Raw genomic sequence first — 24,121 nt, 5'->3', positions numbered from 1 at the left:
CAATAACCCTCATCAGCATTCAGCACCACTGAGGTACATGATGAGGCACGTGAGTTCTCAGTCAGCAGATGTGGCTTGTGACTGGGCCTCTGGAAAGAATTCCAGCCAGGTGGTCAGAAACTGTTCATGAAAAACTATTTATTTCATACCAAGACTGATTGACATCTTTAAAAAAACAGTTAACCCCAGAAGTAATACAAATATTTGTAAAAAGCACTAAAATAGCATAATTCAGGTGGCAAACCCTCACTTCCATTTGCTTTTAATTCTGCTGTCATTATTTACTCTCACTAGAAAAAGGTGAGGTAAAGCCAAAAATTAAAAAAAAAAAAAAGGAGGGGAGGAGAAAAATCTACATTTCTAAGTTTCATAGGAAGCATTTTTCTTTTTTCAGCTCAAGTAGCTTGGAAAAGAAGATACTTGAGGAAACTAATGCATCTGGCAACCTCCTCTGTTAGAGTAAGCTGCCCACCAGATAGCCATGTGTTGCGGAGTCATGCCTAGACAGTGCTGAGCTCACTCAGCCTCCTACAGCCTGACAAAGGGGTAAGGACTCCTCAGCCCCTCTCTGCTTCAGCTGAGATGCATCTGAAGGAGAGGAACTATATCTGAAAAGTCATGCAAAGTTTGCACATGATGAGTTTGCATCAGATGAGCTCAATAGGATGGTCATATGCAGTCTAACCCCATAAGTGAATAAATTTTTCTTTTCTTTCCTTAGAGAACTCTGCATCTCGACAGTGGGAGTTGCCCAAAGTGTGTGACTGTGTGCTACCTGAACAATTTCCGAGGCAAGGAGTTCTTCCACAGTATCTCTTTTCCCTGGCCTCAAGCCCAGGGAAGTGTCTGACAGCTATTCCTGCAGACTAATAACCTACTTACTTCTAAGAGGAAGTGTGTGATAGTAAAGCATTGTAGTTTCTGAAAGTTCCTGGAAAATAAACTGGTTATATGTTTACCTGTAGTTGATAATCTTCCCTCCAATTCATGCCAGTTGAATACAGGCCAAAGAACCAGCTGTGCTGCCCCAAAGTTTTCTTCAAAAAGGTTGTTCCAGAGCTCTCTGGAAGTCCCTCTCACAGGTGGAGAGCAGAGGACTAATTTACACTAGAGGTATCTTTGCCTAGACATACAGACATATAACTGTCAGAAAGCTCAAGGTAGGTGAGATGCTAAAAGCTTCCAGAGGTTTTCAAAGAAGAGAGAAAGTGAAGGAATTGGGACCTTGTCTCTACAAGAAAAAAGCTATAAAGTCAAAATTCTATTCGCAGAAAGAATTCTATATCATACATAACTCCATTCATACATACATCATACAAATACTTTAATTTACAACAAAGAGACCATTTTTGTCAGCCTTGTATTTTCATGGTAGAATGCAAAAAACTCTTTGACAACTGACTGCCTCACTCACTCACACTCTGTAAATGTGACACCAAGATGTCACTGCCACACTGAAGCAGCCAGAGCACTGTGCAGTTTTGACCACTTGGAACACAAGCCCGAAATTTTGACCTGTGCTGAGCCCTTTTCCAGTGCTTAAGAGGTGTTCATTAACATACACCCAAACACTACAAATTATGTCCATCATCAAACATCTGGTCCAAGCTGAGTGACCAGAGCAGCCATGGGCATCACTGGAACTTTTGTCTTCCAACTTACCGTGTGGCTTTCCAGAAATGCTTGACATCACCTCAGCTCCTTTTGCATTCAACTCATCCCCTGGAGTCAGTCACCTCTGGATATGTTTCTCTTCCTTAGCTACAGAGGGAGTATAAATGAGTAGGTTAGAATGGACAACTGGCTTCTAGATGCAGATGTCAGGAGGGGAATCCTGCGCTCTGTCTGTCTGCCATAAACAGTCCTAGCAAGTTTCCCAACAGGGCAAGTGAGGCATGTTGTTCCAGAAATAAAAGCTAGCAAGTTGGCATCAGATGAGCCCTACAGGATATTCATATGCGATGCCCATTGAGCTTGCGGCAGTGTGTGAGCACAAGACAGCAAAAACCTAAAGGGATACCGGCCTGACTTGAAAAAGTAATTTCATTTTATGCCATGACACTGCAAAGTAATTGTGCTCAGAATGACTGTTTTTACTGCTTAAATACATTTTTAGTACTTGAGCATCCAGGTGGATTCAATTGTGCTTGCAATTTTGCAGACATTAAAGAGGGAGACTAAATGACTGAGGCGGGGGAAAGAGAACAATACTGCACTCCTGCGAGACAGCCTGATACATGGCCTAGAGCATAGCACTAGCGCTCAGGAGCCTCCAAGTCTAGTCCTATTTTGACCACTGACTGACAAATGTTTAAAGCTAGGCATGGAAAATGCAATGCAAGAGTTCTCTGTGTCTCTTACAAAAATAATACTGGCTGAAATCTTCAACCAGTGTAAACTGTTAAATAACAGAAGTCACTGACTCCAACAGAAGCAGTATTACAAGCCAAATCTGGTCAGCTTTTAAGAACAAGAACTTCCTTCTTGAACATCTTTTCCAAAAGCAACATCTGATATGGCATGAATATAAGCAACACTTGAACTGTTATAAAATACATTAAAAAAAAGAAATTATTTAAATCAAAAAATGTGATTCTGATAAGCTAAAGCATACTTAGAAATTATACATTTTATGTCAATAACTGTTTACAGAACCATAGCCTTAGCTGATACTCAAAAGCCATTTCACTGTTCACAGAAGTTTTCATAAAGAAATAATATACAAGGCACACTAAACACTGTCGGGCCAAACACATTCTACTGTTTATTACACATATTACATTCTTAAATAAAAATGCGTCACATAACATTTTTGCATAGATATCTTACAATATACCAATTTAAAAAAGAATTATGAAACAGACCAGTAACAAAAATAAATTTTTTCTTCATTAATAATTTTGTAACATTAACATACCACCATCATATAATACAAATAATATTTTTAAATCTTAAGACTTTTTGTACAGCAAAAAAACTGACAAAGTAATATATTTATATATATATATATATATAAAAAGCTTAAAAAAAATAAAATGTCAAAAAAAGGCAGAACTGAGGGCTACAAGATTGGGTACTTCTGTGATATATTAGAAATACCAGAGTAGGCCTGAGAGAACGTGACCGAGGGCATCTCCAAAATGCACTTGTCAGACACATCTGGTAAAAGAAAAATTATAGTGCAAAATGAAAGTCCTTCAAGCAATGTTGGTTTGTTTTTTTTTTGTTTTTTTTTTTTTTTTTAAATAGGGAGCATTCATATCTTTTTGTTGTTGTTGCTAAAAAAAAAAATCCCCCAAACAAAACTTTAATGTGTAGTAGAGAGCAAGAAAGGTTTCAAAGGACAAGAAAGAAAACAGGCCACTTTGCAAAGCAAGAAAAAAAAAAATCTCAGCCTGCATTATTATTATTTTTTCAACTAGATGAGTAGACAAGTTAAACTAAGGCCTTGTTTCTAAGAGAAAAGCTGTCATGGTTTATACGCAGTGATTGCAAAACCAGGTATTTAAATTGGTGCAAGAACCTTCCTGTAGAGGTATCTTAATTGGTTGAAGCATTTCTTACACTTCAGCTTAACTGCATAGGATGCCAATGCAAACTCAATCCAGGCAATCAAGTAATAGGTGCAGCTACAAAGTGATTTTAGCTAGACTGGTATTTTAATGTAGGGCAACTTCCCTGGTAGAGACATGGCCTTGGTAACAAAGTAGTGTTTAAACCAGTGTTTTGAGCTACTTCCAGAATCTGACAGGCCTGGGGTTTAAAATACAGAGCGACGGGTAAAATCTATGTTGCAAAATATAAAGTAAAGATCAGCCCTTCAGCCATCAGGCCTTCCAGGGACTGCATGTTAGCTTTTCATTTCCCCAAGAGCCCAACAATAAAGGCTAAATTGTCACCTTTCTGTCCATTCTATTTCACTTTTAGTGTGTACATGCTAAGCCCTCATTCCCCTCCCTTCCCACCTCCCCTCCCAACCCCCAAATTTGCAGCCTACTCATTCACAGTACACAGCAACATGTATTTCCCAGCATTGTTGAAAACTTTCCTACAGAAGCTGAAATGATTCCTAAAATGCAGTGGCAACAGCAAGTGCCCTCCCTAAATCAAAGCAATAGGCACGTTTGGCTACTACAAACTGTAAGTCAGTAGCTCGGTTTCCTCTTCTGTGTAGGTATATACGGTATACTGTTGTACATCCACACCCACACAGAGTCAGGGTGGAGAGCCTGTTTTCTGGCAGTATATAGAAGTTAGGACCAAAGCACTTAAAAAAAATCATCAAAGCTTTCATTTTTGAAAATTGCGAAGAGTTACAACTTCAGTTATTACACCAAAAATGCCATTAACAAGCATTAAGGAAAACTATAAAACCCTGTTTGAAAAATGACGCCTGCATTTGAAAGTTTTCAGGTAGGGAAACCCATTCTTGAGGTGATAAAGGCAGCCTACCCCTCCATCTCCACATTTTTATGTATATAATTTATATATACAAGTATATCATTATATATATAACTTATATAGCACAAGTATGTCCTGGACTTCTTCTTCTAAGGGAGGAAGAAAGTCTCAGCTTTATAAGATAGATCTTAGTACCTAGTAGGCCAGATTCTACAGTTCTTAGAATGCTAAATCTTGCCGCTGAATCCAGTGTAGAGCTGCAGAGGAGAAAGACTGAAGTAGTCATCCCTAAACTATTAATAAAAAGAGACACAAATGTGACAAAAGGAAGAAGAATATCCAAGCTTCATCTGGAAATGATCATTCAAGAAGGCATAGATTTAATGCTAATGAAAGACAGGCAAGACTTGTCAATGAGTAGCTGTAGTATCTTGGGAGGAAATAATTTTCATTTTTCAAGACAGAGTTAACTAGAGTTATTGTCAAGCATTGTTTTTGTTCTTGGTATGTGGGGATCTTTGCAAGTGCAATTCTATCTGAAATCAGCAAAAAGTACTTTAAAAGAGAGTTGGGTTAGAGGCATCACCCAGGATATGAAAGCTTAAAAACAGTCTTACTGGACAGAATGACAGGATGTGCCAAGTCCTGGATGAAATTAAGAATAAAAGCCCTTGATCCACTGGGTGCTGGCCTAGTAAAATAAAATTATTTACAAAATTTTCCTCTTTTTTATTTTTTAAATGTAAAGATTTTGACACAAGTTAAGGGAACAGGCAGAGAAAAGGAAACACTTAAGCAAGTTGGATTTTCATCAGTTTTGTCAAAAGCACCAATTATGACCTCTTTTGTACACAGATAAACAAACTATGTTAAATAGGAGGAGCAACCTTTGTGTTAGAGGCAGCTAAAAAGCCCAAATTATCTAGGGCCAGGTAAAAATGAGGGAGAAAGCCTGATTCTGTAGGTATCAGAAAGGTCACAGATAAGATACACTCAATCACTGCAACTATCATATTGATCAACTCCACTTTAGCCATACACCCTAGTGATTAGTTATGTTTTACTCCTGAAGTCAAAACAGTTCCAAAAGCAAGGACCTGGGGGCTCCTCTCGCATTCAGGTTCTTCTTCCCCATTAGTGTTTGGTCAGTGCTTTCCACGTATTAAGTGAAAATGTGCTAGCCTAAAAAAAAAGTAAACCCAATTCCAAAAAGTCTGAGGAAAATAAGAATGAAGGAAAAAAAAAAAAAAAAAGAATGTTCACCTTTGTAGAAATATATGTTGGCTTAGATTTCAGGTCCTGGAAACCATTTTTTGAGACATCACATGGGTCTTCCAGGCTAGCAAACTTGTTTCCATAATATCTGGTTGGTCCCTGCAGCTGTGACACATCTCATGGTATGACATTGCTTCAAACTGGTTTGCTAAGGGTTTGAGGTTTTTTTATGATTTCCTCCTCTCTAAGTCTCCCTTATGAAGAAGCCTTATAAAGTTTAATAAGAATGAAACTATCAGAGTTTGAGACAAACCCTACAGACCTGTCCTACAGTCCGTTCTGCCAGCACAAGACTGGGAAGAACTAGAACCAGTACACATTTAATTCGTGAGAGATCTGAAATGAATCATAGAAACGCAAAAAAATTAATGTTGGAAGGTACCTCTGGAGGTCACCTAATTCGACCCTATGTTTAAAAAACAGTTTTGTTAGATCAGACTGCTCAGGGCCTTGTCCAAGACACTGAAAGAATCTAGGATTCCAGTCTGTCCTTTCTCTTCTTCATTTGCCTATTTATCCAGGTAATAAAATTTTCTGGACTGAGTACTGGCTATTGAAAAAGAACAACTCTGGGATAATGAAAAATATTCTGGACTCTGGAATCCCCTTTTCTGTTAGACCAATCTTTATAAAATACATGTGATATTTTAGGTTGCTCTTTATCTCCTAAGGGGAAAACCAAACAGAACAAAGATGCATTGAAGTGTTGTTTTGGTTTAAAAAGTGATTAAAATACAGCATCATGTGTCTTTATATTTGATACAGTATGAGTGAAACAATACATTTTTTTGTTTAAGTTAAGACAGCAGTGATTATGTTGGAAAACCAGAATTTTGCTTGCCAGGCCTTGAGCTAGCAGTAGAGAAATCATACTTCTATAGGCATATTTTTATACACAGATTCAGCAAATCTGATTAGAAAAATCTTTATACTGGCACTTCCTAAATGGTTTTTCATAAGTCAGTTTTCAAAATAAAATCTTGTCATAGAGTATAGCTTGTCTCAATTAGATAATGGAAAAATCCAGAATAAATAAATTACATCAACACTGTAACATATGAAGTACATCTTGATCTGGAATATTCTGTCTGGTTTTGGTCTCCCCGTTACAAGAAAATTATTGATATATTGGAGCGAGTCTAGCAGAGAGCCACCATGGAGATCAGGTTCTGGAACACCAGGACCATCAGGTTCCAGGATGAAGAAAGGCTGAGAGACATGGTTCAACCTTAGGAAGAGAAGGGTAAGAGCAGATCTTATTGCTGTCTACAAATACCTAACAGAGGGTGTAGAGAAGAAGCCAGACTCTTCTTGGAGGTACATAGTGGAAGAGGCAATGAAAACAAGTTGGAACATGGAAAATTCCTACTTGACACACGGATTTTTAATTTTTTTTTTTTTTTTTTTTTTTTTTTACTGTAAAGGTGGTCAAATATTGGACCAGCTTGCACAGAGAGGTTGTAGAATTTCCATCCTTGGGGATATTTAAAACTCAGCTGGATATGGCCCTGAGCAACAAGCTGTAGTTGGAGGTTGGCCAAGATGGCCTCTGGAGGCCCCTTCCCACCTGCATGATTCTATGACTGACTGCTTTGCTCCAAAATTTTAGCTATTCACAAAAATAGCTTTAGTTGCTTCCTCTATGTAGACGATTTTGTCTCAATTTGTTCTCATTCTATAGTTCCATGGCCTTGGAAACAACAATCTGACTTTCTTATACTGGCTTCTCTTTTGCAAATAGGCATAAATCTAGCATGAAGGAAACAAGGTTAAGCTTCTCCTTTCCACAGCTGGATAACTTGGTCCTCAGCTGTCACCAAATCATCTATTTACGTGTTTGCTTCCAAGAAGCCTTACAGAGAGGATTAGTGTTTCCTCATTAGTCTGTTTCTACTCATAGTTTACAAATAGAGGACAACTGTACAACTTCAGCAAGGAGACACAGGCCCAAAAAGGATCAAGCTATAACAGATTAGACAAGTTTGAAGTGCACAGCTTAAAATATCTGCGAAGAAACAAAACTTGTCATTGTAAAAAACGAATCCTGGAATGTGTTACTAATTATGCCTTTCCAAAATTGAGAGTCCTTCTACAAAATACCAGCTATGGTATGGTTCAAAATTTTAGTAATGACTAAGACACTTGCATATGAGCACCCCAAAACTGAAGTCCAGAGATTGACTGAGTATACCACATATACAGGTGAAAAGTATCTCCCTTTACAAACAGAAGAGATGGTCCCAAAGCTCAAAATTTGGCTTCAGAGTTCAAAACCAGCTACAGAGAGAGCCTGAGAAATCTTAAATCTGGTTAAGTCTCCTATTGCCCTTTTCTCTATGTTTTTTTAGGTTATTTGGATCCATGATTTAGATGTAGGCCTGCCTCTAGAACAAAATAATCAGATATTTCAGCATGGTTTTTTCCATGGGGCCCTTGTTCTGCCATATTTAAATAAGATGTCAACAAGGCCATAAATGACAACTGGAAGTAAATAAACAGTCTTGCTTGATTTTTTCAATTTTAAATGGAGTCTGATACTTAAACTGTCACTTAATTATTAAGGTTTGTAGACTACTGACAGCATGTCTAAAGGCAGGTGTGTTCAGAGGTCAAAGGAGGATATTTATGCAGGTTCACAGCCAATGAATATCATAGTGGCGGGTTCGAGAGCACACACTTTAGGACAGTACAGTAATGAAATTCTAGGATTCTCTTATCCTTTTTTTAATCTAATGCACTGACTGGATGCTCTACAGTTTCACACAGCTTAGGTTTCAGTTCCCATTAGACATCTGGCAGGATGCTCTATATATTCCAACATAAATTGGATTCTAGGGCCCTCAGTCCCAGTGGAACAGCTGGGTGGAATGGCCATAAAAAGTATGCAAATACAGAAGTAGAGAAATACGAGATTGTCAGCAAGCAGTGCTCCGCAATTTTTAAATGTATACATATATATATAAGCATATATATATACACATATAGAGTATAGTTAGTTTTAAATCTTTGGAATAAACTCAATTGTCGTTCTCTCTCTCTTTCTCTCTTTTTTTTCTTTCTTTCACTCTCTCTTGCTCTCTCTCATGCTCTTATCACGAATGTTACATCATTGTCCCTAAAAGATGGTTTGATTTTGGTCCATATTTCATGCCATATGGGCCAGACATCGTATTTCCCCCCTGTCCCCAAAGTGTTCAGTTGACAGTCACAGTGCTTTGTGAAAACTGTGAGGAAAAACAGCATCTTTCGAGTAAATTCAATCTCTCACTGGAACCAAAGGTTGCAAAATGCTGAGAATTCAAGTGCCAAGGATCCCGGTGACGGCTCTTAAACATCTATTGAGTTTCTTGTTTGTTCTTTTTTCCCCTAAGAGTACAGTTTTACCTCCCAAAACATAAATTAAGGGAAATATTTAACAGTCAATGAGTCAAAACAGTCAAAGAAGGGCAGTTGGCTAATACAGTATAAAAGAGCAGCAACCATTTGTGGACCACGCGCCATTTTGTCTCACTTCTAGACACATCTTGTAGGGATGGTCCCAGAATATACAAAATATACAACCTAATGACCACCTGCCTGCTTGCATAGGCCATTTTTATGGTCCTAAATGCAGTCTTTGGAGTCAGGGCCAGTGCCAAATAGTTTCAAATGCAAGTTAAGATACTTTTTTTTTGTTTTTCTTTTGTAATGAAGACTTCAATCCACTTTGAGCCCACGAAATCATATTATCAATAGGACTGAAGGGTGAGCATGAGACCTCCACTTCTCCTTGATGGTTCACACAGTAGGCCAAAATGGACCTCTAGGTTAGTAATACTTTAGACCAATCATTTGGAAAAGGCTCACTGCTGTATGTAAAATCCAACCCTTCCTTCACCGTTCCCACTGTTACATTTTTTCATATAGGAGTGGGCTACAGCATCAACTTGATGAATGGAAAAGGAGGACTTTGATAATTTCTTTAAAAGGCTAACGCTGAATGAAGCCATTGTACTTGGAAGAGGTTCTCGATTTCCCACTCAGAGACTGGAGCAGGATTTTTGGCTTGGGTTTTTTTGTAAGATGCTTAACAAACATTATCTTTAAATTAAAATGTCTGCAGGTGCTCTTTACACAAACAAAAGTCTAATGTTTGAAATTGGTTAATAGAAGAACATCAAGAAAAAGCAACATAATTCATCACTAAGTCACTGTGGGCTGTGGCTAACATGCTCACATGGTGCGGAAGGAATCCTGTAGTCATGCCTGTGTGGCCAGTCCCAGACCGATATCCAGGTGAAGACAAGGAGTTCTGAAGATCACTTGTTCATGGAGAAAAGAGAAAAAATGTTTAAGCTTCCAAATAAGCTTTTAAAGTTTTTTGTTCAACAAATAATAAGTCCTAGCTATGGCAATAAGGTGAGGCCTACAGAGATATTAGGTGCTGTTTCTCACGGGTTTATCCCTTGGCCACTTAGCCATCATGGCAGCAGCTTCCAGAGTCCCTAGTGCATATGTTGTGCAATAGCCAAAACAAAAATTAAAATAAAAACAACCAACAAAAATATAGTCCTCCGTGAAGTCTACATAAACTTAGGCCAAAAAGAGGATATTTGTGTCACAAGTGTCACTCCACAGTCTACTGCCATTAAGGCCACTGGTATTGACTTAAAAGGATCTCAATAGCTCAGTTCTAGGAAGAAGAACCATAACCAAGACAGGTCAAAGTGTCTGTGAGAAGTTTGACGCACTGAACATTAGGAATTCTCAGACAAAGAACAAATGAACCAAGAGGTTAATTTTGGCTACCAAACTGGGATTTGGTTTTCTAGGTCATTGTTTTCCCCCCATCTATTTAAAAAGAAAGTTAGTGCTACAAATATGCAACTTCAAGACGACATATTCTCCGATGGAGTTGCATTGAGAAGCAAGTTAAATAAGCCCCTCCTACTGCCGTCCACCTGCAGGGAAGCCTCCTCCGTTTTCTTTGACTTCCATTGGCAAAAACAGGAAACAAATCCAAGAGGGATGAAGTACTGTAAGCAATTGTTCCTTCTCATTGACTTCATCTCTACACCATTTCCTCGCCTGCATCTTCTCCCATCCAGCTGGGGCAAGGCATAAAGAACCGATGTACGTATTGAAGTATAATTGGGTGCACGACAGTGTGAGCGTGTGGTCTCTGTACAGAGGATTACATGTGATCAAGTTCTCTTCTCCTGCAAGGTAGTGCATTGTAACTTGAGTTCCACTTTCATCTCACAACACTTAGTTCAGATGACATCCATGCCAAGCTGACTGATTTTTAGATGTGTCTCTTCATGTGGAGGGCGAGGTGATCAGACCTGGAAAAACACCTGCAAAATAAAGCAAGTGGGAAATGAAATAAATACAGAATTTGGGAAAACAGGGTTCCTGTTCCTTCCTCCTTATGTACAGGAGGAAATATATATCCAAATTTAGAGACATTCCTTAGATTATCCATGGATCACCACCAAATCCTGTGTGATTGACCTCTGTGACCACAGATGGCCAACTATCCTGGCTCTTCAGCAGCTAAACAGACTACTCTCCTTCTTTCTCTGTTCCTCTCCCTCCCTCCCTCTTCTTTCACTGAGTCAAACATCAGGGAAGAGTGCTCATCTGTGCATCTGTAGTATAAAATAAAATATTTACTGTAAGTGTGTGTGTGCATATAAAGAAATAAAATAAAACAAGTCAGTTTTGCTCAAGTACTCAGCAATACCAGTTTAAAAAACCACCAGCTTTCTCAAGTGCCCAGTAGTTGCAACAAGCACTGAAGTACAATGCCAGATTTGAAAGCTGAACTCTCTTTTCTAATTCCAAACTGGAAGGAAAGGTGGTTCAGAATTTGGAGGCTGACAATCCATCAGGCTACATATCTCTCCCTTTCTCTCTGCTGGGAATCTGGGTGGTAATATGTGGATGTTGATGAGCACTGTCTCCCTGAAGGATGTTGAGAGAAGATAAGGTATTATGCCTATTTTGTAAGAGTGAAAATTGAGAGATAGAGAAGGCAAGGAAATTGTAAATCACACAAGAAGTATAGTAAAACCAGAAAAAAAATGCCAGGACTTCAGCTTTCAACTTCTGTTCTTTATCCACAAAGCCATTTTTCTCCGTCTTATAAGAAAATGTAATGTTTTGACATTCTGAACATGTAGATGGATGCTGATGAGACGGACTTAGAGTGGCAACCCTAGAGAACTAGTTGAGTTTTAGGGCTGGTCTAAACATGCAGTTAATTGAGAATAAGGTAGGGCATGAATTTGAAATGAAGCATGTATTCTTGATTAACTACCTCTCTAAAGGCTTATGAATGCCTTCTTCTGAAATGACTTAATCCACTTGGGAAGTGGGTTAGGATACTCAGAATAAAGCACACTTACTCCAGGAAAAGAGCAACCCCACAAAGAGTTAATCAGGAATTAATATTCTAAAACAGCTGCCTTGTAGTAGACGTGCTGCAGGGCACTCACAGCAGCAGGAACAGCAGCCCAAATTCAGGCACTTCACGAAGATATTGTCAGAGTGATCAGGGGAATAAGTTCTCAGGAGGACAAGTGTTCTTCTTCTCCGTCATTCAATATATACCCCATTTTATCAAGACTGCCAGTAAGCAAGAATATTTTGTCAACTTCATACCCATTAGAAATGGGATTGAAAGCACCAACCCATTTCACACCCACTGTCACAGTGTCATTAAAGATATGTACGGCACCAGAGAGCAAACTGCAGGATAAGCAGGCAGTGGTTCTGGACTGCCTACCCCAAAGCCCCAAAATGGAGCCTGACTGTCAGAGTGGCAGGACTCAGACACTCTCAGAAATTAAACTTCTACTAGATACTTCAAGTTGAGCACTAAAAAACGTGAGGTTTCCAAGTTCCCTGCAAATCTTGGCTTGTCTTCTTTCCACCCTAAGCCACAAGACACTGGCTTATTTATTTTTACTAATACCAAAAAACATCTATTATAAATATCACACAAACCCCACATATCTGTGGCTTTTGAGAAAACTGGTTTTGTAGGCTCTGAGGGGCACCATGAAAAGCTACTTCCAGAACTGACTTGCCTGGAATGTCTTTTCACTGCCCCACAGATTTAGAGTATAAAAGAGCCACCGATACTGGTCTGAAGAATATCCAAATGGCTTATTGTGAGAATCTGGATAGCTCATACATGGGCAGTGAATGTATTTCCAAGAAACCAGTAGCTGAGTATTTCGTGTTTTTCAGAAAGAAGAAGGTAAAAGAATGAATTGAACTCCTCAGTAAAAAAAGCCAAAAAATGAAGATAAAAAAAAGAACACTCAATCTAAAGGCAAACACCCAGAGGATAAACACCCTAAGCAGAGAAAGGCTGAGAAAGAGAACAACTATAAAAATGAAGAGATTTTAAATAGTTAGGGGATCTTTTCTGTCCTGCTGGCAGTATTCCCCTGCACGGGCAATCTATCTGCATCTACACACATAGATGAGCGATCAAGAGGTGCACTTTTAAGACACAGAAACCTTGTAAGAAGGCAAGTTTCGCAAGAAAAGCTAGATACTCATCTTCTGTGGATGTGCATAGCTCTGCTCAAGTCAGCTGTTCTCTACTGATTTGTAGCAGCTTACAAGGGGGTTAATACCTTCAGAGTGGCAAAAATTAAGAAGAAAGACTTCAAAATAGGACGGAGGCTGCATTCCTCCAAGCTCCTACATGAAGCACAGCGAGACAGACGTGAATCTGACAATGGACACTTGGCTTTCAACACAGCAGGCTCAGCACAGCTAGAATTTTCTAGCCCTAGGGTGCCAAAATACATCCTTGGACCAACATCTCTCTCGTCAGTCTAAACTGAGAAAGCAGCATGCTCTGGCTACAAGGGCTGCCAAAACAAAACAACAGCTTGAGTGGCTGCCAAAAAGACATGCACCAGCTGGCACTTCAGTCTAGGACTAGTCGTAAGACCACTACCCAAGCATGGCTTTTCCTCTCCAATTGTCTCTATTATACATGCAACCCAGGAAAAAGTATGCTGAGTCACAGCACAGCAAGATCTGTTAAAAATGTGGATTCAATACATTGTTTCACATCAGTAACCACAGTATTAGCATCTAGTATATTTTTCGGCCCTAGAATATTTTTATAGCTAATAAAGTGGTACCATATTTGCTAGTTTATAGCTAATAAAATGGTACAATACTAATTCTTCACATTCTCCTGCTGACTAATTTGGTTAGTTCTATCTCTTGGTAAGGCTGGTGGATGTGGACATTTATTTTCATCAATAAAACAATCCCTACAAAATTCTGCAGCTAAATCACACTGCCAAAAAAAGCTATTGGTCAGTGGACACATTTTTTTTTCCTTCTGGGACTACAGGCAGCAGTGGAAGAGGATCCACAGGATAAGCTGTCAAGGGAAACTCCTTCCTTCACAAATTAAAAAACAGCAGCTTGCTGGTCTCTAGTCCTGCCTGTGAGACAAGACCTTGCTCCACAACTCTGGCTCTACGCTTCTTCCAGTTCAAACACCAGCTCTGCACATTGTACGTGGGCCCATCACAGTCTTCCCCACCATCTCTCCCCCAGACCAGCTCTTCCTAGAAAGGACAGTTTATGCTAGAATAAGATACCCTAATTCTGAAAGTCATACAGTAATGTGTGATACGTAATCCCTGCTCCCAAACATGATTCCTTCCTTTCTCTTTTTGCTCTATCTCCTTAGCAACACAGTACTGTTCGGCACTGAAGCCTCTGCAGGAGAAAGAGGGAAGGTCGCTATGATGAGAAGAGAATATATTGCTCAGCCATCTTTCTTACCAGCTGTGGATTCTCCACTGTGGGATGTGTTCATTCTAGCTAAGTGTGCTCTTAGCTTGCTGTCGAAAAGAAAACCATGTGTGCACGAGTGCGCACACACACACAGAGGAATATATACCCCAATAGTCTAGCACTAAGCTGCTATCTCCTAAACACATATTTATGCAGAACAAGTGAGTGTCACTACCCAGTCTTCCTCTTCCCCTTGGACAGCTGAGGGCCTGCACTGTGTGAGGAACATAACCCTAGCCTGTGTTTCTGAAGAGCAAAATTCCTGGGGAATGCTAATAACCAGCACATCCCTGATATCTGGAAGGCACTAGGGACTTGTACACTGCTTTCCACACCACTTTTGCTGATTCTTCTTTCTCCCCTGCTGCCACCAAACCACACACCATTTGCAGTACATATGGTGCTACTCAAACCAGTGGTAGTTTGCCAGCTATAACTAACAATGTGATCTGTGGGCTGTATGGTGTTGGGATAGGGCTGGGGCAGCAGAAGAGAATCACGTCTTCTTATCTCTTTTGCTTTAAAAATTGACCTGTACAAAGAGGATATTTAATATCCCTTTGATGTCAGCCAGAAAGTCAGAGACACAAACACATCTGAAAACAGCCTGGGAAGGGAATTGCAGCCAGACTATGTGCACAACATCCCCTTTCTTTGCTCTTTGAATCACCACTTTCATGCTCTGATTGCCAAGGTATGGCCTTCACCTCTGAACAACAGGCATATGTTTTGTGCTACGTCAGTGTTGTTAAAAGAACTCCAAAGGCTCCTTAAAGTGTAGCAAGACTGGATGTCTGAGGGAGTGACCACAACTCCTGTCAATAATGGTGGGTGCAATAAAGGGTAGCAGTTCAAATATGGAGAAACTGTTCTCCAGCTGGGAACCCTGGCTCAGGAAGAAGGGTCTTTAACTTTAAAAGTCTGCCTAACAGCTAAGGACAAATTTAGGCACATGTTTCAGTGCTTGCTTGAGGTGACATCTGCAATAGGTGGTTAGTAGAGAGATCTGTGAATGAGAAAAGAAGGAAAAATAGTGGGATGGCAGAGTGGGCCGAAAGAAGAACAGGCAGGCACACCATGAACTTGCACAACTGACTGGGAGAGTAAAGACAAATCTGTTTCCTACCACCACACACAGATGGTATGTGCATGGAGTTTAACAGTGCACAATGCCCAGCAGTCTTAACTTATTAATAAGTATTTTTCCTTCATCTACAGATTCAGCTGAAGAGCAGAAAATGCATTAGATGATTGCAGGAATATATCTCTTAACTGCAGTGACTGAGTTGGCTGCCAAAGAAAAAACCTAAGTAGGAAGGGATAATAGTAGAGGGGGATGAATGAATACTTAACAAAGGGCTGAAAGAGACTGAGGAGTTGAAAATACTGACTGTATTTCTTTAGACCTGTGCTCAAAATATTGTCTGTCCTGACACGGAAACCCTGGGGCTTTGTGTGCGTGTGTGTGTGCGTGTGTGCGCGTGTTTGTGGGGCCAGGATGGTTAGTTTGTTCTTCAGAGGAAAGAAAAGAGAAAGGCAGTGCTTTACATTTAAAACGGAGAACATAACTGTTTTCCTTCACAGAGGTGCTTATACAAAAGCAGAACTCCACAGGTCCCTACTTGGCTTATCCTGTCCCCCATTCTGAGCAAACGAAAAATAATCCAGGGATAAAACAAAAGATAATCCAAGAGGAAGCCCTCCATGGGGGAAGGGGGATGGGAAGAGGGGAGACAAGGGCAGAAGAGCACTTAAGGAGATGAAGCTCTTGGAAAGGCAGGATGTGAAAATGATCAAATTTCCTTCCCATAAAAGGATGGGGTCCCTTGTTTATGTCCCACACATCCTCTCTCCACGCATGTTCTCTGCTGCTCTGGTGTACCCAGAGGCTTCCTAGAGCCTTTATTGTATTACAAAATGTTTCCTTATCAGAGCAGAGAACCTTAGTGCTGCATTAAAAAGATGGGTAATTTTCTTAAGCCTCTTTTAAAAATATATATAAATAGGATTAGCTGGATAACATGTTCAGATGCAAGCACATTATTTGATTACTCAACAGTGGATCCAGGTTTCACCCAGGGCACTGCCAGTCTCCAGCTGGGGGGGTGCAAGGGGGAGAAGTGCTCATTGTTCGATCTTGTCAGTGCTGTCAAGAGTCATTACAGGGGTAATTGCTTTTGCTCCACCCTAATTTCTTATCAATTGGGATCGGGGATGGGGAGGAGGGTTTTCTTTTGGTTTTGTTTCTAAATTCAAAGAACCCAGCTTTCAAAAATGCTCAGCACCAAGCAAGGATGACCAGATTTTTCAGACGAGTTCATCATTCATTCAAGCAGCTAAAGCAGTGAGGACTGCAAAAAGGAATCAGCAGTGAGCAGCAGCAACCATGGCTCTCACTGGGAGCTGCTGGGTGCTCAGCTCACCAGGCAAAACTGGCTTCTCACTTCTGAGTGCCCAGAGGGGGACTGTCGCATGACAGGCTCTTCAGGAACCTTGGCTCTGGGCACCTGTCAGGCTCTTAAATCTGGGCCCACATGGAATGAAGGTGCAGAGTATTTCCCACATCAAACAGATGTCAAGGGTGAGATTTAAAACTGTAGGAAAAGATTCGCTAACTAGCAGGAATGTGCAGAGATCACTGATCCTACACAAAACAACCCCATGGACTTGAATTGTAAGATGTGCCTAAATCACTCTTGTGCTTTTGAAAATTATGCCCCTTGCTGTCTTTTATTGACTCTCCCCGGTTACATCTGGGGAAGCATGGAGCCCTGGACTTAGCGGTAAGTGAAGACAGTGATCATACAGAAATTAAGTGCTTTTTTCCTAGAGGTTTCTTATAGATTTGAGGCACTTGTGGCACAACTCCCTCCCACTCTGTCATACATCCACATACTTGTGGGGCCCACTGGTTCTGTGAGGCCCACCCTGCCAAAATGCAAGCAGCCAGCAGTGGTGTTTGGGGTAGTCCTTGATGCAGAGCAAACAGAGGGAGCTCTGCCTCTGTGAGGGCACCAGGCTTATAGGACCAGGAGACGGAAAGCTGTGGAGATGCTTTGTTGAGAGGTCCATCACTGAAGTGGTCTAGGGCCCTCTGGGTGTCTTTTCTGCTTTAAGAGTGTTGACAAGAGCTGCCCTGTGGACTGAATCTTGTGCCCACAACTGACACCAGCAGGTTTCAGTCAGACCTACACCCGGTCCCACATCTTTCTCTGTGCTGTGGGATGGAAACAGCTTAGGCTGCTTAGTAAGTATTTGCCCCTCTGCCAGTCTGCCTGGCCACTCAGGCAGAGAGGACAGGGCCAGAGTGGAGGGGCCCTCCTTGGCTCGGGGATTGAGGCACTGGGACAGGAGGCCAGAAGGGGCCTCTCTGCCGGGAGCCAGGTCTCTTGTCTCGGGGAGCTGGTGGCTCCATGCCACTCACAAAGTCCACATGTTGCTTGAACACCGTGTTAGGCAGCTGCATTACCTGTCACAATGGTTGCATTTAAAGGGCTTTGCACCCGTGTGCTTTCTGTAATGCCTCGTGAGCTCGTCGCTCCGTGCAAAACGCCACTCGCACCCTTCCCACGAGCACTTGTAAGGCTTCTCACCTGCAGAGGGGAGGAGAGAACAGTCAGCGTGGCAGTAGGATTACTGAGCACTCAACTTGCAAGCCGTGTGTCCTCCCACCTTCGCCTCTGCCCGTTCGGGCAGATTAGCCAGTCACACAATTCATGGCCAGTGTGGGATGGAAACAACTTAGGGCTTATGATGCATTGTACTGAGGATGGATCCAGCCCAAATTTTACTGCTGGTAAAATACTTGCACAACGTTATTTTCCACTTCTAACAAAGCCGGTCAATTACTCTTCAAAGAAGCCCTCAGAACGTCCCCAAATGCCTGCCCTGCTGTGTGGCTGGAGCCTGATTTTCAGCCAGCTTTTCAGCTCACTCTACCCTTACCAGATGAATTACCGTGGTACCTGTGAGTGGCTGTACTAACATCTGAACACACTGCAGCTGTGCACCACTCCAGAGTGACCACCACTACTGCATTGCATGCTTTACCCCAGCTGCCATTTACCTCCCCATGTGGCCAGACTCACTTCTGTTCCCCTCAAGCTTTCACGCCCACTGCCCCCTAGGACTGCACCTTCTTTAGTTGCTTCTGACAACAAAAACTGTTCCTTGGTCCAAGAAACTACGCATCAGGACAGTGACTGCGGGAGGAGAAATGTTTTCTTCTTTAAATCAGATGGTCCTTCAGGCTTTTTGCACTACACCTTTACCAGCCATTATTCTGCCCCAAAATATTAACCATACCACTGAAGGTGTGAAACGGTGCAGTGTTAAAACAGGAGAGATTCTGGTCTGCTATGTTCATGTCTACCTATCTTCTAATGCAAACCAGTCTCTGCGGATCAAAGTCTGCCATGGTGTAACATCCGTGGAGTCATTAACGCCTTCTGATGAAGAATTCCAAGGTCTCATGCCTCCTCTTTTCCTATTCAGTGTACATGTATTCGTGTGCATGCAAATTTATCATCTGCCCCCCCATAACACATGCTCTAGTGCATCTCCTCCTGTATGAACTCCATGTCACTATTCCCCACGCAGTCAGCACCGTATGGGTGCATTAGAAGAGGGGGGAGTTGAGATAAAATGCAAATAAGAAATCACTTTCACTACCAAGCTTCTAACCTGGGTATTATAAACAGAGAAGGGATTATTACTTATTTACTTTTTCTTAAAATTGCTAAGAAGGTGATCTTAAAAAACCCACCACTGACCAAACCGAAGTTGCAGTCTGTATGATTTCTCTATGCCAGTCACGTGAAACAATCACTTGGCCACAGCAGACAAATTTCTCAGTGCAGAGACGCAGATTTCTATATTTAGTATGTCTATTCAGCAAGTAAAGGAGTGAGATCTGATTATGGGAGACCTATGTATTTCAAGGTGACAAATTGGAGAGGCCAAAAGAGCAAGAAAAGTGAAAAGGGCAAGAGAATTGCGTCAAAGTACATTTTAAAAAAAGCTGTTCTCTGCTGAGTGAGTTTCTGCAGACTTCTTATTGCACTAGCAGCTCTGCTTCACAGAGAACAGCAGAGTGGGCTGAGACATTAACTGGAGTTGAGCCATTTTACTGGCCTCTGAGAAGTTTTTTTGGCTCAGTAGCTCAATTAAAAGATTCACTGGGGTGAAGCAATGAAGAGGGGCAGCAGCCGGCAAGACTTTGCCAAAATATCCATTTGTCCCTCAGTCCCTGAATGCCAAAAGGCCAGCCTGGATGTCTCTGTTTGTGTGCCGCAGTCCAGCATGGGAAAATGCCCAACAGGACAATGGACTGAGCCAACAATAACACCACCCCACTTAGATTGTGCCTGCCTGGTCATCTCTGCAGACTTGCCTTTTGTTCTTTTTTTCTTTTAATAGGACTTCTTCAGGGGAAAAAAAAAAAGGCAAGAAACTTCTTGTTAGTGAGCCAAGTGCTGGTGTCTTGTTCCTGGGCTGGTTACTCAACTGTATGTAATTCAAACATTGTCACCAGTGCTGGCCCCAGAACTACAGTCGCAGTGCTCTCCCCCGCCAGCCCTCGACATCCTACCTGGCATACTGCATCTGCTCTCCCTTTCTCAGAGAAAAGGGATTTCCCCAGCCCTGGTCATGTCGATGATGGCGCACCAGTTTTGCCTGAATAGTTCATGCACTATATTTAAAAGCTGTCAGTAAACAATCCTCGATGATAATTCAGCTTCCTCAGTTCTCTGACGCTCTCTAGTGCCTACCTTAGAGTGGAGACAGCAAGGCAGACAAACCGCCTTGCAGTGCATGTTTGCTACACAAGCTGTAAAGCAAACGCAGAAGGCGGCTGCTCAGCCAAATCTGGTAGGTACAGCCAGTCTGAAGGATACAGTCGCCTACAGAGCAGAAGGGTGAAGGAAAAACATCCTGGGCTTTCTGTGAAACAAGGGCTATTAGGACTGAAGCCGAGTTTGGCTTGTTAACATTTGTCAAGAGTTTTGAAAATGTACAGTGCTATATATAGGTTACGAGAGACAGAAATGCCAAGCATGATTACTGGTAAACCCATGGGATGCCACATATCTCTGTTACTTGCTGCAGGGGCTCCTCTCTCAAGTGTTCCTGGTCTGGCATTGCACAGCCCTGAGCTGAGTTTGTTTTCAGATGTTTTTCCTCTGTAACTCAAGCCCCGTTCCACAAAATGTCAGACAGTACCTCTTTGTGCTCCAGACAGCACGCTGGCATACATTGCTCCACACAGCACAAGATAAACGCAAAGGAGCACAGTGACCTTTAAAGCCATGTCAGACGGCTCCTTGACCCAGAGACCTCAAAGAGGTTAGATTTCCTGCCCTCCTGCAGCTACTCAAAAACATGAGAGGGCAGAGGGAGAGAGACCTCCGTATCTCTGCAGGTGAAGACTAGGAACAAACTGCTTCTCTAATGGCTGCTTTCACCTTACCCGAAAATGAAATGAAAGCGTGTCTTGCCGAGATGCACATATGTAGGAAGCATGGGAACGGAGAAGGGGGGAGGGTCCTCCTACCTCACTACTGGCAACGGCAGGGAGAAGAAATGGGAAAGATCCTTTCCATGTGCCAGGCTGCTCTTCTGTTGTTGCAGAGGATTAGCAATAGTAAAAGGATAGATGGTGAAATCCTCCTCTGCTGAAGGCAATGGCAAAACTCCCACTCACTTCTACAGGGCCAGGATCTCCCCCTTTTTAACAAATTAATTATAAGCTTCAAAATCCAATTAAAAACAGGAACATCACGGAGCTGTGCCACACTGACTTTTTTCAGGCTCTAATTCCTCAAAATTAATAACCTTAAAACTCGTGCCTGCGAGCCACTCCCAGGAAGGAGGCTCTACTCCTTAAGTCACCTTTATTCAACACAAGGATCTGTGCAGTGCTTAAACAAATCCATAAATCCACATTTATACAAATGCACTCAACGGAGGAGCCAATGCATATCCGAAAAGAAGCCAATACCCAGATATGCAGCTGTTAAATACTCAGCTGTTTCAGTTCAGAACGTGCTCGACACTGTGGGGCTGGTTCAGCTTTCACGCATCCGCAAATGCACCTGGGAAGGGCAGGCAGCCAGCAATGCAGACACACATTCAAGCAGTGAATTATGCAATTTTCTGAGATGAACACTAGTGTTAAAACAATGTACCATTTGCTTATGGAAAATCTTCTAGAGCTGACCCAGAATAGTGGCTTTCAGCTTTTTCCAATTTTTTCCCTGGGAGGTGGAGATGGCTACCTAGTGATTTCAAGCTTGCTGACCACATTCCAGTTTCCTTGGGCAGCATGTGCATCAGAGAGCAGTGCGGCACAGTAAAGGAGAGCTGCAGAGTGAAACAGTGGGTACGCAGGACGCAACATCCTCACTGCGTGCGTTTGAAGAGTGTTATTTCTGGCTAGCCGCAGCCTGGTCTTGTGGCCTGAGCCCATCCGTAGGTCAAGCGTGCCAGCTGTGTGCTTGCAGAGCACCTCTTGGGACAGGCCATCCAAAACCATGCTTGCGCTCCGGCCAGGCTGAACCAAAGCACAGCGAACGGGGGCAACCAGAAGACTCACCTCAAAAGGGGACACTTGATCACCAGAAAACACCCCCATAGACACACCCTTAGCTGCTTACTGAGGATCCCCGAGAAGCAGCCTGCGCATGCCTGCAAGCGCACAGAGCACCGTGCTGAAACCTACTGATCTAGAAGGACCTTATGATCAGAAAAGTTAGTGGTACAGAAACGCTATTAGCCCTTCAGATATGCTTTAGGGTTTCAGTCCATTGTGACTGCATACTTCTGTGAAGCAGCCTCTCTTCACTGTGGCTCTGTCCTATGGTCCATAGCCCATTTTAATCTCTTCATCTTCCTGGACAATATTTTCATACCCTGAGACTGGGGTACTTGGGGAATAGGCTTGCTGTTTCATTTCCATTTACGGCACCTCACACAACCTAGCTCTTCTTCTAAAAGTACCTCCAAAGTACACTTCAGTACAGTCTGGCCCTCCATCCTCTTTATTTCATACAGCCTGGTCCAATCTTTAACTGGAGGACAAAGACCTTTGCAAATTTATGGGAAGCATGCAATAGTGAAGCTAGAATTTGTAAGTCATAACAGAAATCCATCAGACTTTGGCAGCCCTGAAATCAGGTCCCTGTTCCTTTGGTGACTAAGACAAATGCAAGACTAAATATTAGGCACCTAGTTACAAAAATAAACAAATGATTGGTATAGCTTTCTCTTGAAAGCCAAAAATTTATCATTTGAAAATACGAAAGAGCCAAGCACACAATCCCAGCAACACTACTGTGGTAAACAGACACCAGGTTCCCAGCAAAACATGATTGATAGAGCTGGGCTGGTTCTGTGATGGAGACACCGCACTGGTCCTCGGGACTTCTCCCTCCATTTTCTAGCCTCTGGCAGTCTTGGTGAGTTTGGCCTCACACAACCTTAGATATTGAATGCCATCATCTGAAATAGACACCTATGGCCCTTTTTCAAGTTGATGGGGAGGCAAAGGCATGTGCAGAGTGTGACACATCAGACCCCAGTCAGACTGGTATCGGAGGTAAATTTCTCTCCTTTGATGGTACAGGGGGCTAGGCAAGCAGCTCAGCTGCAGGCAGCTGTATCTTTGCTCTCCAGGCACAAAACAGAGAACATCAGGTTTTCTCTCCAACACATACTTAATTGTAAACGCTATACAAGCCTTTGCAATAAATATTCCTTCACAAAACACAGCAGTGGGAATGTTGTCTCTTCTCAAAACCCAGAGACTCCCTGTCCTTGCCGCCTACATCCCGCAGGCACCCTCTAAGTCCCAGGGATATTTCTTTTGTAGGAATAAGGCAGCATTTGCTACAGACATCTCACAGTGGTGTTTCAACACAGACTGATTAGTAGAAACATTAGGTTACACGATGCAGAGGTGCATAACCGAGATCAGCTGAGGACACTGTTATGATCACAGAAGTACAGCGCACAATGGACACTGGGCATATTATACATCTCCTATCTGCATTATTTAGCCCCAAGGGTTAAAAAGTCATGAGTCCAGTCTCCCATAGAAATAATGAGATTTTAAAGAAGAAAATAATATTTAGAGATCATTTGCCTTCTGCTTTGTAGATAACCTAGGGCCATGATTTTAAACTTCTCTTTGCAGCCCTGCAGGCTAGAAACATTATGAAATACAGAGAAAGGAGTTTGCTTTCTGTTCCCTGGATTTCAAGAGCAGGGACTTTAAGAAAACCCTCCAGATTTTGGGATGTGCATGATAAGATCACAGAGTTGGCAATGCTGTTGGGGTGAAATCCTGGCTCCATCAAAGCCATTGGAAAAATGCCCATTAAGGCTTGAGTTTCACCCTGTATCTTTACAGAATTAAAAGTAAACGAAGATATTATGATTATCCATCCATCTCTATTTCGTAATCCCTCCCCTGCACCCCACCTTAAATACCACACCACAAACATATGTCAATTACAGTGCACTTAGTAAAAAGTAGTTTAAGCCCACAGTCCTGCAGTGAACTTCAGAGGAGAATCACAGTCAAAATCCTTGCTGGTATCTCTCCGTGGTACAGGAGAGGTACAGG

At 42.0% G+C, this 24,121-nt stretch overlaps 1 protein-coding gene across 2 annotated transcripts in view; it reads right to left on the bottom strand.

Moving 5' to 3' along the window:
* Window positions 1–1,499: 1,499 nt before the first annotated feature.
* KLF7 (KLF transcription factor 7) overlaps window positions 1,500–24,121 on the bottom strand; it is a 66,253-nt gene continuing 43,631 nt past the window's right edge. The window contains exons 3-5 of one of the 2 annotated variants that reach the window (XR_012650446.1): window positions 17,966–18,089; window positions 9,893–11,012; window positions 1,500–1,761 (exon numbers count right to left, since the gene is read on the bottom strand). Coding sequence is in view for 1 of the 2 variants with exons in the window: in XM_075028205.1 (XP_074884306.1) it covers window positions 10,961–11,012; window positions 17,966–18,089 (176 nt within the window). In the remaining variant the exon portion in view is untranslated. Of the gene's footprint in view, window positions 1,762–2,746; window positions 11,013–17,965; window positions 18,090–24,121 lie in introns of those variants that run through there. The other variant, XM_075028205.1, reaches the window with a different exon arrangement.

The sequence above is a fragment of the Buteo buteo genome, chromosome 5, assembly GCF_964188355.1.
Source record: "Buteo buteo chromosome 5, bButBut1.hap1.1, whole genome shotgun sequence".
NCBI lineage: Eukaryota > Metazoa > Chordata > Aves > Accipitriformes > Accipitridae > Buteo > Buteo buteo.
This window is presented reverse-complemented; position numbering and strand designations above follow the sequence as displayed.